The sequence below is a fragment of the Myxocyprinus asiaticus genome, chromosome 34 (assembly GCF_019703515.2).
Source record: "Myxocyprinus asiaticus isolate MX2 ecotype Aquarium Trade chromosome 34, UBuf_Myxa_2, whole genome shotgun sequence".
Classification (NCBI taxonomy): domain Eukaryota; kingdom Metazoa; phylum Chordata; class Actinopteri; order Cypriniformes; family Catostomidae; genus Myxocyprinus; species Myxocyprinus asiaticus.
Genome location: NC_059377.1, coordinates 40,713,395 through 40,730,432, shown reverse-complemented (window position 1 = coordinate 40,730,432; position 17,038 = coordinate 40,713,395). Strand labels below are relative to the sequence as shown.

The following is a 17,038-nucleotide window of genomic DNA, read 5'->3' as shown; positions in this document are numbered from 1 at the left end:
CATCTTCACTGTTCATTTGTTTATGATTTGAATTTTATCTTCAGCTCTGGAGAAACTGGTAATGGCAACGTGGGGTGAATGATGTTGAATTTGCATAAGTGTGTGTCTACATGTGCTTGTGTGTTTGTGGTTCAGAATGCATTTGAGTTCGTACAGTATATGTGTTTCTGGGTTTGCATTTCGGTGTGTGTGGGAATTGCACTCTCAGAAGGCGTGTCTGACTCATTTAGAAGTCGCCGCCATTTCGAATCACTTCATCCGTCACCGAGGCTGGGATGGAGAGAGACAGAGCAGGAGGACAGACGGAGCGTGTGATGAAAGAGTGTCAGTGTGTATGATGAATGGACTGACAGTAGAAGAGAACGAGTGAAACTTTTCAAACTCACTGGCCCAGTTTATGCGCTTTGTAATATGGAGGGATGTGGCGGCTGCTTTGTCCCACATTATATCAGGTTTCTGGGCTTTATCCTGTTCATGTGCTGGTTTAAACCTACTTCATCAGCTCTACAAGCTTAAAAACAGGGATTAAAAATGAAGGGCCCTATTTTAAGAGAGCTAACGCTAAGAGCAGCGCTGTGCCATAAGTCATAAGCGCAAAGTCATTGGGCATGGCCATGAAGTTTTGGTATTTTCGTGCATGTATGCGCTAAGTCTAGGTGCAAGTGGGTTTGGCAAAATCACATGTAAGGAGCTAATGGGCTGGGTCAAGTGCAGTATAATTTGAATTTTTTATAATTATTGCAGCGTCTGCGTCCTTTTATATAGTCCATTCCCTGAAGCACCAGTGATATACTGTAAACATAGACAGCACATTCATAAGAAGCCGGCAGTGTAAATGGACTGTATGCAATTAATTAGAAGAAAAGAATAATGGACATTATTTTGTGCATTAACTGCATCTTTGTTAAATGGGACATGCTCATTTTATATGCATGGAAAATGTCATTATTGAATGAAAGTATTAGTAATCATTTTCATTTACTGACACACTAATAAGGCTAGTATTAACACTAATAAGTCTAGTATTAACAGTAATTGTATCGGCATGCACTTCATTTCTACAGGTCGATTTTGAAAAATGTAATTAATTTATTGAAACACACACAAAAATCTTTTTAACCAAAAATATTTCTAAAAATTACAAAATAATCAAAACTTAAAATCACTCTACAGCAACAAGTGGAAAAATACCAATATAAATTAGATCATAAATACAATTGTAAATATAAACATAATAATAATTGAAAAATAAACCATGATCTCTAGAAAGGTTAACACAAATCTCAATATTTTTTTCATAAAACGGCTACAACAGTTATTGTCAGGGACATTAGTTGATGTTCCACTATATTTTCAGAGTTTGGACATGAACTTCATTACCACCTGCTGGTGGAATCTCCAAACTGCAAATGCAGGAACTGAGTTTAGACTTTGCGCTGAAAACAGACGTGGTATTGAAACGTCTTACTGCAATGATCTATTTCTCAGGAAAATAGCGAACTGCACTTTGTGCCACTTCATTTACACACAATACACCCACAGTTTGCGTACATACACCCACAGATAGTGCAAACACTCCCACTCACACCCACACCCACTTGCGTTTTGCGCTGGCATGAAAAATGCGCCTAGAATTAGCGCTCTCACGAGAGTTGGAAAAGATGTAGCACATGGTCATACCATGTAGTGCTGTGTTTTGCGCGCTTACAAAAATATTTTCATAAATATATTCTCAGCCGAAACAGTATTTTACGTTTCGGTTCCGGCGTCTGTTGCTTCCTTTCCAAAATGGTAACTGGTTAAAATGAATTAAAGGACCGGTTTAAATTGTTCTTTATAAAATGACAGTTCCCTATGCTAAGGGTGGGTGATATTCCGGTTGCAGTGTTGCCACATCTAGCGAGAGAATCAAGTGACCTGGAGAAACAAGCCCAAAATAAGCAATATTATTTTTCTCATGTAGGGGATTGATTATAAACTAAGCAACAAAAAAAAACGTCCTCTCAATTTCAACTGCTTTTATTTTCAGCAAACTTATCATGTGTAAATATTTGTATGAACATAAAAAGATTCAACAACTAAGACATAAACTGAACAAGTTTCACAGACATGTGACTAACAGAAATGGAATAATGTGTCCCTGAACAAAGTGGGGGTCAAAATCAAAAGTAACCGTCAGTATCTGGTGTGGCCACCAGCTGCATTAAGTACTGCAGTGCATCTCCTTCTCATGGACTGCACCAGATTTGCCAGTTCTTGCTGTAAGATGTTACCCCACTCTTCCACCAAGGCACTTGCAAGTTCCCGGACATTTCTGGGGGAATGGCCCTAGTCTCCTCACCCTCCGATCCAACCCCTACCCTCCGATCCAACAGGTCCCAGACGTGCTCAATGGGATTGAGATCCGGGCTCTTCACTGGCCATGGCAGAACACTGACATTCCTGTCTTGCAGGGAATCACGCACAGAACGAGCAGTACGGCTGGTGGCATTGTCATGTCAGGATGAGCCTGCAGGAAGGGTACCACATGAGGGAGGAGGATGTCTTCCCTGTACTGCACAGCTTTGAGATTGCCTGCAATGACAACAAGCTCAGTCCGATGATGCTGTGACACACCGCCCCAGACCATGACGGACCCTCCACCTCCAAATCGATCCCGCTCTAGAGTACAGACCTTGGTGTAACGCTCATTCCTTCGTCGATAAACATGAGTCCGACCATCACCCCTGATGAGACAAAACTGTGACTCGTCAGTGAAGAGCACTTTTTGCCAGTCCTGTCTGGTCCAGTGAAGGTGGGTTTGTGCCCGTAGGTGACGTTGTTGCCGGTGATGTCTGGTAAGGACCTTACAACAGGCCTACAAGCCCTCAGTCCAGCCTTCTCTCAGCCTATTGTGGACAGTCTGAGTACTGATGGAGGGATTGTGCGTTCCTGGCGTAACTCAGGTAGTTGTTGTTGCCATCCTGCACCTGTCCCGCAGGTGTGATATTAGGATGTACCGATCCTGTGCAGGTGTTGTTACACGTGGTCTGCCACTGCAAGGACGATTAGCAGTCCTCCCTGTCTCCCTGTAGCGCTGTTTTAGGCGTCTCACAGTACGGACATTGCAATTTATTGCCCTGGCCACATCTGCAGTCCTCATGCCTCCATGCAGCATGCCTAAGGCACGTTCACGCAGATGAGCAGGGTCCCTGGGCATCTTTCTTTTGGTGTTTTTTCAGAGTCAATAGAAAGGTCTCTTTAGTGTCCTAAGTTTTTATAACTGTGACCTTAATTGCCTACCGTCTGTAAGCTGTTAGTGTCTTAACGACCGTTCCACAAATGCATGTTCATTAATTGTTTATGGTTCATTGAGCAAGCATGGAAAACATTGTTTAAACCCTTTACAATAAAGATCTGTAAAGTTATTCTGAATTTTACAAAATTATCTTTAAAATACAGTGTCCTGAAAAAGGGACGTTTCTTTTTTTGTTGAGTTTAGTATAATTATAGAATAGTATACAGTAGCCTAAATAAAATTTGTTTTCAATAAACATCATTACTATTAAATATATCCTCAAAAATATTAAAAATATTTCAAGTAAACTATTGGCCATCTAAAATAAATCAATAAATCCCTCTACTGCATGTACAAACTACGTGGTGGTGTATTTTCAAAACATTCACTGGGATAAACTGTTTGGTCTTTGGTTTTAGGAAAAAAATATTGAAACGGATAACGTTATTATCCGGTTACCAGCATTTAAAAATAGTATTTTCACTCTGGAACAATTGAAAGGGTCTTTGTTTTATTGTGTGATAACCGACTGACTGTATTATCCCGCTTATTACACGGCTACTACCCAAATAAATAAAGACGCGGACATAAAATATTGATTTGCGTTGCAATTATGTAATTTGAGAAGAAATAAATCACCGAACAGCTAAAATCACACCTCCGGGTTGCGTCAGAGTTCTGTTGGTGTTTATTTTATGAATATGATCATCTGACTGCTCATTATCCAGCTTATTACAAGACTACTAGCCAAATAAAAAAAAGAAATGCAAATGAAACATTGATTTTAGTTTAAATTATTTTATTAGCTTACTTGTAGAGATCGCAGAGTGATACGAGAAGCAGGAAAGATGTGGTGAAAGATGTTACAGAGAAATATCAGACCGCTAGATGGCACCATTGACCAATCAGAATTGAGTATTCCAGAGACCCGTGTAAAAAGACTTTTTACCACAAAATAACCATATCTTATTTCCTGGGATGATAACTGAACTGCAACAATTATTGTCGTCAACAATTTGACAACAGTATAGCATACTACTATTTAAAATATTTATCGTTTTATACTGCTTACAGTTTCACAAACTACCTTTAAAACATAGTAGGCAGTAAACAGCGTCAGTAACCCTCCCAACCCTGAGTATGCAGGAACTAGTATGCAAGTACTCCAGTCTGAACATTGCATCTGTTTCACTTGATTCTGTGGGTTTTGTTGTCGTGCAGAATATCAGTGACATATGTCAGCTCACATAAGACGTGTATGCATTGTGACCTCAAAGGTGTGTGTGTGTGTCGTTTTGCAGACCCGAGGAAGACCCCGACAGAAAGCGAGATATCTGTGGGGAGATTCTCCAGATGAAAGCTCTGGAGAGACTCACATCTACAGTAAGTGTGTGTGTTCAACTGCTGACCCCTGCAGCATATCTCTGACTCCATGTCTTCAGTCCCCTGGTGTGTATAAAAATCCACTCCAGCCTGAAAGAATCTCATCCATCACACAAACACTCATGTGCCACCAGTGGACAGAGAAACCATACGTTTAACTGATCCGTCACTCTGCGTGGCCCCAATAATGCATGGCAAATAAATGCTAATTATATGCTTTAATAAACTTTTCATGGAATATATAAAATCAGCTCAGATATAAAATCACAATATATAAATTGCAGAATGCCTTGATCAGAATTCCAGTGAGCTGTGTGATTAAACTGTATAAATTACGGGTAGTTGATGCGAAATGTGTGTGGATGATTCTCAAAAAAACCTTTCAAGAAAATGTCTTGGTCCAATTTTACTCCAAAATCAAAAGAAACAAATAAGAAATTATATTTTGCATTTGGAAAATGAAGCCTATTTACGATGTTTTACATAGTGGAATTATTTTTACATTACAATCACACATTTTACCCCCAAATTCTCATTACTGCAACGCATAAAAGACCGTCATTATGACATTCTTATTACTGCAACATGACAAAAATGATATTTATACATCATAGTCATACTTCCTTGGTGTACTGCCTTGCATTTTCACTCATTTTAATTTTAATAATTATTCTACAACAGCATCTTCTTTACTGTAATACAGTATAAAAATGAATGTGTTACTGTAATGAGAATTATCATTGAAAACAATGGGAATAGTAAAAGTAAAACATCCGAATGCATTACGGTATTGAGAATTCAGGGATAAAATGTGCATAACAGTCCTGAAAATAGTGTCACAATGCAAACATTCGTAATGGTCCCAAATGTAGCCGTCATTTTCTTAATGCAAAATATAATTTCATATTTTTTGGTATTGATTTGGGGTTAAATCAGGACATTTTCTTGATGGGTTTCGTGAGAATCAACTGTCTATGGATGTTTTTAGGGTAAAACTTCTATCAGAGATTAGAGAAATCGTTTATATTTTAAACTTCATCTTAATCTTATATTATTTTATGATATGTTTTATTTTTCATCACCTTTTTGCCGGCATGAGTTATTTTAAATTGGTGGTGTGCAGTTTGTCAAATGAACTTTTACAAGTAAAAATATACCATGTAGACTAAATGAATTAATAACATCATTAAAGCTGCATGAATAATTGCATGATATTATGTCCACCATTATCCCATGAGCACTCTTACTTTTTGAGTCTGTTTTGAGAGTGTTTTTAGTGTAAATTCCCAACTCTTTACACGTTTGCGTTAGTTTCTTAACTGCTGTGGATTTACTGTCCTCCAGAGATCTTCATACAGGCAGAGCGTGTGCTTTTATCTGAGGTCTGTTTTGCTCTGGGTGAAGATGAGCTCATTTGCATGTCGAGTTTAGTAATGGCAGCTCACTCTTGTGGTTTAACTGAAATAACTTTTTAAATGTTTTATTGAATTTTTTTACAGGTACAGAATGAACTTGCTGCTGCTCTTGCAAAAAAAGCCAAGAAATCAAGTAAGATTTCGGTTAAATTGTTCATAGCTGGATGAACATTTGGAATTCATCCTGTTTGAAACATTGTTGCAAAGTTTGTCCTTAAAAATTGATGTTTCACTGTTAACTGTTTGTGCACTGTTTCTACACTAACTCTAGTGTTAGAGGACGACAGCTCGGATCATCATCGGGCATCAGACAATTCTCCACAAGAACCCCCAAAACCCACTGAAGACAACAGCAAGGTACACACACACACACACACACACAAATAACTGCATGTGTTAGTAGTTTTTTTTTTTCTTTTACCACGCATAAAATAGGTATCCTGAGAATTCACACCTGTTTCTGTGACAGAAGTAGACTGGTGTCACTGTCCTTTTCTGCATCGGCATATCGCGGTGCCATTTTGTGGCCCGTTCTGCATAAGGTGGTGGCTCATTTCAGCTTAGTCCCGGTTCTCCCAATGGCCAGTCCACCTCTGATCGGCCCCAAAGTGTGTCGGCCCACCGGGAAAATGCCCGGTATGCCAGATTACCAATCCAGCCCTGTCTGGGCATGTTAACCAAACAGAAAATGGTGTGACTTGTTTGTCTGAATGAAAGATCATTATTTTACGCAAAAATAGCTTACAGCGGTTTAAACTACATTGCAGAAGCGATGTTAATCGGTATACACCACAAGAATGTGGTCGTTTTAACCTTGTTTCGAAGGATTCGGAAGCCTCAAGTTCATACAGATGTTATGACATGTTTGAAGGACATAATACCAACCTGATCTCATGAACATTACGTGCTTCATTACACGCTTCGTTGCAGTTTCTCAGTGAAATGTCCAGCAGGGGGCGCCAAAAGTGAGTGAAATGGTGTGGCAATCATATGAAATTAAAATGTTTTATTTTTTTTTTAATCATATGGAGGTTTTAATGAGTAAAAAGTACCTCCCTAACGTAAAACTTTAACCTAAACCTAAAAGCAAATGAAAGGTAAACAGAACAGACATCCATACCCTTAAGGCCACGATATACTTCGGGAGAAGTTCTTTTCGTTCAGGGGTAAAACTAAGTTCTAAACAGCCGAGCAACTGTGTACTGTTTGTAGACATTCAGACACCTGCCACACCACTGTGGGAGGTATTTAGAGGAGCATTTAAATATGAGGACGCTCAAGACTACATGTAAAACCTGAACTAATGTGACATTAAAATGTGTTATCAATGATTCTATGAGTAGAATTCACATGAGGTCAGTAAAAGAAGTTGTTTTAACCACTCGATGATGATTTAAAGTCATATATGCAGTAGAAAATGTTTAATTTGTCTTGTTTACATTCTGAATTCATGATGCTAATGTGCTAACATGCTATACGCACCTTAATAGGCACCGATTACACTCTTTTATTGTAATATATAGTGACACTGATACTACTGCAAAGATGGGTGTATAAAAGAGTGTTAATGTGCAAAATACAAACAAACGAATAATGATAAGATGATATCTTACTTTGTGCAGATGTATAATTGGCTTTCACTGCAGAAGGCACATGAGTGAATGGGCACTTGAGAGTACTTAAACAGATTTGATTCCTTTTGTAGACTAATTAAACAAACAAACAAAAAAATCACATGACATTGTCCTGGAAAATGTCTCTAAGCGAACAGTCATACAGATGTAGGTCAGTTTGCACCAGCTCGCTAATTACTCTCCACGCCGGTGTGTTCATGTTGACCGATCTTGACTGACTGAACAACCTAAACAAAATCAGCTGTCGGCCTCAAGGTATGTAGCGCTCCAGGTCACACCTATACTTTGTATGATGTATATCTGGGCCCACTTCTAAACCTAAAAGGACATGCAACACGAAAAAGTACATTTTCTGAAGCAACCACATGATTTTGCGTGGCTTCTATGACACTTTCGTCTCACATGTCAACTTGCATGCTTGAACCACAGTCTTCCGAATCTTAAGTCCAACACTCTTATCAGGGGAGCTACTGCAGAAGCTAATAAGGTTGGAATATGTGTGTAAATATAGGTGAGTCTGTAATACAAGCGTTTAAATGAATCGTTTTCAAATGATGCGTTATAGTAAAAGTGTTTCTATATCATAACATAGCAGTGTGTGAGTAACAGTGTAAAAAATAAGTGTTTATAAAGTCATAATCAGCCATGATTAGCAATTAGCCATTGTTATAACCCTATATTACTTTCTTTCTTTTTCATAACACAAAGGGAGAAATTGTGAAAAAATGTTGTGCTCAGTGATGTCATACAGTGGCAGTTTATGGTGACCACCTCTTCAAGCTTCAAAAGAACACAAAAATATAATTCAGAAGCCTAATGAATTATTCCATGAGACTTATGATTGTTATGAAAGCATACGATAAGGTTTGGAGAGGAACAAACTGAAATGTTTTGAAATCTTCTGTGCGCGTTCATGATAGGGCATGAGAGCAACAGTTCACACAGTCCCCTCGCGACATTGGGGCGTTCAAGCAAAATATCGTTTTGTTTATCTAAAAACAGGTGCTCCACAGCGATAGTGACAACAGAACACAACCCAGCTGCACACAAAACAGAGAACAGAACTTACTAAACATGTCTGAAGAGTCTGTAGTCGAAGAATTGATGCATTTCTGTGCCCAGCCTTATTTTTTTGCACGTTTTTGGAACTTTGTCAGTTCACAGTGGAAGGATACCTGTGCGATGCAGAAAACAGAAAACAAGCATTCAATAGAATGTACCATCACTTGTCACTGCTAGTTAGGACAAAAACTCTGATTACCATAGAAAATATACCTTTTATCGTGTGTTGTTTGCCGTCAGGTTAGGACACGGTGTGACTGTGGCTGCCTGTAGCCTCCTCCATGTTTCTGTTTGATTTCCGAATATTCCGTTCCACAAAATAAGGCTGGGCATAGAAATGCATCAATTCTTCGACTACAAACTCTTCAGACATATTTAGTAAGTTCTGTTCTCTGTTTTGTGTGCAGCTGTGTTGTGTTCTTTTGTCATTATCACTGTGGAGGACCTGTTTTTAGATAAACAAAATGACTTATCGCTTGAACGACCCAGTGACGCAAAGTGGCTGTGTGAACTGTTGCTATCACGAACACACACAGGAGCTCAAAGGTCAGTGAACATTTTCGCTAAATAATACATTAGATTTCGGTTTGTTTTTCACCAAATCTTATCGTATGCTTTCATAACAATCATTAGTCTCATGAATAAATTATTAGACTTCTGAATGATACTTTTGTGTTCTTTTGAAGCTTGAAGAGGTGGTCACCATAAACTGACATTGTATGACATCACTGAGCACAAAATGTTTTCACAATTTCTCCCTTTGTGTTCAGAAAAAGAAAGAAAGTCATATAGGGTTATAACAACACAGGGGTGAGTAAACCTATGACTAAAATTTCATTTTTGGGTGAAATAATCTTTTAATGTCAGAATGACACAATTAATCAATCACAATCAAGTATTCCAGAGATTCATGTAAAAAAAATCCTATAATTCCAGGGGCTTTACAAAAGCCTACAAAATTAGGTTAAAACAGCCACAGATTGACATTTTGGAGTTTCATGGATAAACGTTACCAGAGTGACATTTTCTGGTGAAACTATGTTAACTACATCGTACTAATTGAGATGAAACTTGCTTCACATGAGCTTATATTCTCATTATGTATTTATTTGACAGTGTATTTCAAAGGACATGAGATTACATGCACGTTCATGTTTTTTTCATAGAGCGTTAGAGAGAGAGAGAGAGTAAAGAAAGAAAGAAACAGTGAATAGAGTCGAGTGGGCGGCAAAAGCTGGTCCTCAAGGTCTCTCGACATCTTCAAACGAAGGAAACCTCTTACTCTAGATCTAAATGATTAATCAGTCTGATCTCTGAGAGATAGTACAGGCCCAAAATAACACTCTAATGGTCTTGTGTAACAAACTGAGGCCTGGTGGATTTGTTGTCCATGACGAAGTTATCATTCAGGGGACAGGAAATGATGTGGGACAGTTTGGAAGGTTTGTTGTTTGAGTCTTGTTGGGAGCGGCTTGCATCACCGTATCAACCTAATGAACTACAGGGAGTCATTACAAGACAAGAGTGTGTGTGTGTGTGTGTGTGTGTGTGTGTGTGTGTGTGTGTGTGTGTGTGTGTGTTTAGTGAAGCAGTACAGGATCTGATTAATTCTCCTCTGTGGTTACCATCAACCCAGAGTCTGGATGATCATTACCCTGGTAATTACAGTCAAGGTAATGGCAGCTCTGCACAGTCTCTCTCTGTCTCTTGCTCTTTATCTTTCTCGTCTTCATATCTACATTCGCTTGTTTCTTCTGTCAGCTCTAAAGATTAAATTGTACTCTCAAATGAGATTTTTACATTTCTTAAAGAAATTAGAGTGATGCTTGCACGTGCAAAACTCACCGCCTTGACACTAGTGTGATGTGGGTGGTTGCTAGGGCATTGCTATGCAGTGCAAAGGTGTTCTGGGTGGTTTTAGTGCGTTGCAATGCAGATCATTAAAGGTGCACTCAGTAACTTTTGTCTTTGTGTCATCTTGGACTTACACTGACAGCGGCTTGGATGCAGCATCATTTAAAATCAATAGTTTTCAGTTTCAGATGCCATTGTAGAAATTTTGTTTTCACAGTCAGCCATGATTACTTTAATCAGTGAGTGAAAGTGTCAAATAACAGGACGGTTACTGAGATTAAGCGAGTATTCAGCTGGTCATGTGATTTTAACATAGCAGCCCCCATGTGCGGACCCTCTCCATGTAGAATAAAACAGCTTTTATAATGTTACTGATATGACTGGAGTCTTCATTTTAATTTGAGAGCTCATGACTTCCTACATATATTGCAAAATTACAATTCACGTCTTTAGGAGTTAAACTTTTTTAATGAGGATAAAAAATGACTGAGTGCACCTTTAAGTGTTCTGCGTTTTTTTTAGTGTTTTGCTATGTAGTTGCTAAGGTGTTCTGAGTGTGATATTGTAAGTTGCTAAAGTATGTGGTTGCTAGAGTGTTCTGGGCGTTTTTTAGTGTGTTGCTACTGTTTGTGGTTGCTAGAGTGTTCTGAGTGGTTATTAGCATGTTGCTATGTGGTTGCTTGGGTGTTCTGTGTGATTTTTAGTAGAGGTCGACCGATATATCGGTTTTACTTATTAATCCGTGCCGATAGTTCCTTTTTGGAACTACTGGTTTTTCTGCAACAATCTATGCCAATAGATTTTTAATTCTGTTCCTCTGAAAATTAAGTTTTTAAAATTGAAGTGAGGGCATGCAAAGAAAAATGTGACAAAGTAGAAATGTCCGTAGAGCATCCCTTATGAAAAAATCAAGAGTTCATGGAAAATTTGCCACAAACTTTGCGCCACAATTTGCAGCAAATTGTCCAATGTTGCCAAAGGTTTACTGGAGGTTCACCACTACCGGTAAAGGGCTGCAAACTTCTTGCCTCATTTGAATGTGAAAATAATGAGCGGCAAATTTGCGGCAAGTTTAGAATTTGTGTAAGGGATAGTAACAGAGCCAAGTCTACGTCATTTCAAAATAAAAGTCCCTGGTGTGTTTCAGGCTTGTTTAGTGTTAAAAATCCCACGTTATGCACCAAATCATTTTTTAATTAATATTATTATTGGGATATTGGTTGAAAAATAAATTACATCTGGGATTTTATTCATTTTGTTCTCTGGTCTCTTTGGCTGTGCTGACTAAGAAAATGTTGTAACATTCTATGAATCGATTTTAAAAACTATCGGCCGATTAATCCACCACATTAGTTGTCGGTATTGGCAAAATCCACCATAGGACAACCTCTAGCAACCTCTGTTGCTAGGATGTTCTGGTGGTTATTAGCGTGTTGCTATTCAGTTGCTATGGTGTTTTTGTGGTTGCTAGTGTGTTCTGTGTGGTTTTTAGCATGTTGCTATGGTGTTTGGAGTGTTTTTTTAGTGTGTTGCTATGGGGTTTCTAGGGTGTTCTGGGTGGTTTTTAGCATGTTGCTATGTGTTTGCTGGAGTGTTATGGGTGTTTCTTAACGTGTTTCTATATTGTTGCTAGGGTGTTCTTGGTGGTTATTAGAGTGTTGCTATGTGCTTGCCAGGGTTTTCAGACTGGTTTTTAGCATGTTGCTATGCTGTTGCTAGGGTGTTCTTGGTGGTTATTAGAGTGTTGCTATTCAACTGCTATGGTGTTTTTGTGGTTGATAGCATGTTGCTATGTGGTTGCTAGTGTGTTCTGTGCGGTTTTTAGCATGTTGCTATGGTGTTCAGAGTGTTTTTTAGCATGTTGCTATGGGGTTTCTAGGGTGTTCTAGGTGGTTTTTAGCGTGTTGCTATGTGTTTGTTGGGGTGTTATTGGTGTTTCTTAACGTGTTTCTATATTGTTGCTTGGGTGTTCTTGGTGGTTATTAGAGTGTTGCTATGTGCTTGCCAGGATTTTCAGATTGGTTTTTAGCATGTTGCTATGCTGTTGCTAGGGTGTTCTTGGTGGTTATTAGAGTGTTGCTATGTGCTTGCTAGAGTTTTCAGACTGGTTTTTCGTGAGTTGCTATGAGGTTGCTAGGGTATCCTGAGTGGTTTTAAGCGTGTTGCTATGTGGTTGCTAGGGTGTCCTGACTGGTTTAAGCATGTTGCTATGTGGTTGTTAGGGTGTTAAGGGTGTTTTTTTACGTGTTGCTATATTGTCGCTAGGGTGTTCCTGGTGGTTATTAGAGTGTTACTATATGTTTGCTAGGTGTTCTGGTGGTTATTAGTGTGTTGCTATGCGGTTGCTAGGGTGTTCTGTGTGGTTTTAGCATGTTGCTATGGGGTTGCTAGGGTGTTCTGAGTGGTTTTTAGCATGTTGTTATGTTGTTGCTAGGGTGACACGGACAACCGAAGAATACTTTGGCCTTTGATTAATTTGTTTAAATTAATAACCCTATGAATGAGCAAAAGAAATTGTGATGCTTGCATTGGCAAACCCCACTAACTAGAGAAATGCTAGAGAATGAACAATGCTCTATTGACATCACTAATCGTAAAACACACATCTGCACTAATCACCACCAGATAAAAACTTCCCTGGCAATCAAGAACATGTTCCTCTCTCTCTCTCTCTGATAGAAGGATGTGAGTATTGTGAGGGAAGGGTCTGCTAGTTATCATCAGAGTCCGGCTGCACTCTCTGTTTATTTACTCAGCAGTGTGTTTTTTTATTTGGCCGAAATAACAGAGTGTTTCCTCTGAGGTAAAACCACAACCCACTATCAACCCACAATACCCCTGACACAAAAAACCCTACCCAAACCAGCACGTGCAGGACGAAAGCAGAACAGACCCACAACGTTATAAAAACATTCAGAAAACACGCTGGACTAGCATTTGTAACAACACAAAGAAAAAATGCAAGCCTTTGAGTTCAGTTCAGAGAATCAGCTCATAAATATTTCATGATAAATTCTGTGTTCCTTTAACCTAGTTACACTGGGGGAAATTAATTCGGGAAGATCACATGACCAAACATGCACTACATTTAAGTTTAAGATTTAACCATTGATAAAGGTCATCAGTGATATTTAAAAAATACTAGGGCTGTCTATCGATTAAAATGTTTAATCAAAATAATTACATGGTATGCTGATTAATTACTCGAATTAATCGCAATTAATCGCATACATAAATATTTGTTGAGAAAGCCCCTCAAATAACAATAATTCAATATATAATGATTAAATAGTTATAAATAGTTATATTTAAATTATAAATAAAATATATATTATTAAAAAAATACAGATAGTTAAAATGCATGACATTATTTTAGCACACAAGTAAAGCATTAATATATTGTTTATTTCCATATTAATGGTCATAAGCCAATCATTGCCCTATACAGTTCACAGCTATCCATTTTGCAATGGATTTCGTCAATTAGTCCGAGATTTATTATAAGGGCATGTCTAAGGATGCGTCAATGTACACCTGCATCAGACGGATGCTTTTGGAGCATCTCGCTTGCTTTGCGTCATAACATTTTTAGGTCGCTCTGTCAAGTTAAACGCAGTTTGAAATTTAGAAAAACACGTCTTGAGATCCCTGCCTCAAGCTGTGTTTGAATTCAAGAACGTGTTCTCATCATGTGTCTGCTCTCGGTAAGTGTGGAAATTGAGAAAATTGTTCTCTGTATAAGCTGCGCGTTGCCTATACAGCAAGTTTCGCTTACTGCCCCCTGGAGAAAACAGGTGGTACTACAAGCTTGAATTGCTCAGATAATGAATATTTCTTATTATGGTCCGGGGACATGACTAATCACATGAATTTTTTAACTCGTTATTTTTTATTTTATATAATTAATCGCATCGAATTAACGCGTTGAATCGACAGCCCTAAAAAATACGAAAAATTCATTCAAATAAATATTGAATCGATCATGTTAATCAAATCAAATTGAATAGTGTATAGAATCAAATTGAATCACATCTGAATCTAAACGAAAACCAGTGAATTGTGAATAGAATAGAATAGAACTTTTTATCGCCACACAGCAAGTTGGTGGAAATTATCGTAGGTACAATGAACATACATAGTTCTCAAAAAAGTATGTGACAATACAGTACAAAATAACAATACAATATACAAAAACAATGTGATACAGGACACACTATACAATAAAGTGTATTTAAAGTAACAAAAACTCATTCTGACAAACAAAAACATGAAACAGAGAATCAGCGCTTGTACCCGAGCCTTCCGGCCACCATCTTTTGAAACGATTCTCTGTAAACTTAACTTGACTCAACCCAAAGTTTCAGTAGAGCACAATAGAAAGGTTATCAATGCAACAATCAGTTTCACATACATTTGATTTTTAAAGGTATATGCTTCCGTTATAGCCATCAGTCCACGTTATTTCAGCGTACTTTTTTAAAAACTGTGTTTAATAGTGGTAAAGAACTACACTACCCATAATCCTGAAGAGAGATCCACCAATCAGAGAATTGCGGCAAACAAACCGCGGCAAAAGAGCTCTGCAATGACCGCCCGCTTCCATGATGCACTGTGAATAAAGCAGTTTAGTTGCTCTCCCTGCACTCTTAAACTGCTGATATATTTGCATATTTCTGAGTATTTTGCAATAAAATAAAAGTATAGAAAGTCTAGAGTATAGAAAAACTATTTATAGAACAATTTATAAAGTATAGAAACAATTTAAATGAACAGTTCTATAGTATATTCATTCCCTCATTAAAGACATTAAGTACACATTCTTGTACCTTTGTCTTTCTGACCGATATTTAAAAAAGTTTTTTGCTTTAAATCAAAGTTGTGATTCACCTCGGAGCTGGTTGGTTTGGATCATGGCTTAGAACTCTTTTATTAAGGATTTTATGAAATCCCCATGGAAAAAATGAATGGGAAAAATACTTAAACATATGATATTTCATATTTAGAAAATAAATAATGTGAAAATGAAGGGGAAAATATAAAAAACAGACATGGAAAATTAGAATACAATGGGAATTTAAATACAAAACATGGTTTAAAGTGATAAATTACTCTATTATCTCATTCTCTAAGGTGTAAATGTTGTCATCCTTTTCACCCGCCCCTTTATGGGCAGAGCAACATGGACACACCTCTCTCTCTCTCTTTCAAACACACTCACACACACGTTTAGAGTTTCTAACAGAGGAAACACAAACGCAGATGGTCTCTCCCAAAATCACAGGGGATATTCACAATGAATGAGAGAATAGAGTTTCATACACAATAATTCTCTCCATCCTCACACTCTGTGTCTGGACTTTATCTGGTCTGATGTCGTGGGGTTGTGGGTTAAAGTATCTCTTCTCTCTGCCTCCTGTTCTCCAGCAGGCAGGCGTCTGCGCTCTCCGACCTCCTGATGACTTCTCGCGGTTAGAGATGGTCCAGCGGCTGGCCAAGGACGGGTATCGGTTCCTTCAGAACCAGAATTACCGGCTCCCGGACCGTTCCACACAGGTAAGACAGAGTCTGGTCTTATATTAGTGTTTACTGGCATGGTAACAGCAGGTCAAGGGTCACAATATGAGGTCAGGTGTCCAAATCTACTGCGTTGCTGAATTTGACACGGGTATTTTACATGCTGGAATATTTTGATGTAAATCAGTGTAACTTTAACCTCATTCATTGAGGATCAGCGTGGCTGGACTTGTTTCAGCAATCTCTCTCTTTGGCACAGAGCTTGTGTAGCGAGCGTTTGACTGTGTTCAGGGAGTCAGAGGGAGTCCTCATTTTCCTCTGAAGTGATTAAACTTTTCTCATGACTTATTGTCACATTCTGTGGTGTTGTGGTCTTCAACCAAACTGTTGGTTTCTACCAACTTATGAAGGATTTCTGATAAAAGAACTCCTTTGGGTAACTGTGAAAACTTTAAAAGTAAGCAGTCAGTTGCAGTTTTTTGTACAGGTACAATGTCCCTGAAGTAACCTGGGCTTAAAGGAATAGTTGACCAGAAATGAGAACATTTTATCAAAACGTTCATGAACACATTCATTCATGTTGTTCCAAATTAAAAATGACTTTCTATCTTCCACTAAACACAAAAGGCAAAATATTGAAGAATATTCTGTAAATAGTGACAAGCGAATAGTGCTCATTAGGTCATTAAAGTAATCACAAAATGTCATTGACAAGTAAGGTTGTCAGAGGTGATAAAAATGTGATTTTTTTTTAATCTTTTAAAAATCTTGTTTAAAACACGTTTCAAGTTCATAAAATTTTTCATCAACATGTGTCCATGTTGGTTTTATAATAATAATAATAATAATAATAATAATAATAAAAATATTTCTAGCATTTTCTGCAAAAATAAAAATAA

The 17,038-nt window shown here is 38.0% G+C and overlaps 1 protein-coding gene across 2 annotated transcripts in view; it reads left to right on the top strand.

The window, feature by feature from the left end:
* Window positions 1–17,038, top strand: part of rapgef5a (Rap guanine nucleotide exchange factor (GEF) 5a) — an 84,284-nt gene that overhangs the window by 25,227 nt on the left and 42,019 nt on the right. Inside the window, exons 6-9 of one of the 2 annotated variants that reach the window (XM_051671049.1) lie at window positions 4,579–4,660; window positions 6,160–6,208; window positions 6,347–6,432; window positions 16,050–16,178. In XM_051671049.1, coding sequence (XP_051527009.1) covers window positions 4,579–4,660; window positions 6,160–6,208; window positions 6,347–6,432; window positions 16,050–16,178 — 346 coding nt within the window. Of the gene's footprint in view, window positions 1–4,578; window positions 4,661–6,159; window positions 6,209–6,346; window positions 6,433–15,862; window positions 16,179–17,038 lie in introns of those variants that run through there. The other variant, XM_051671050.1, reaches the window with a different exon arrangement.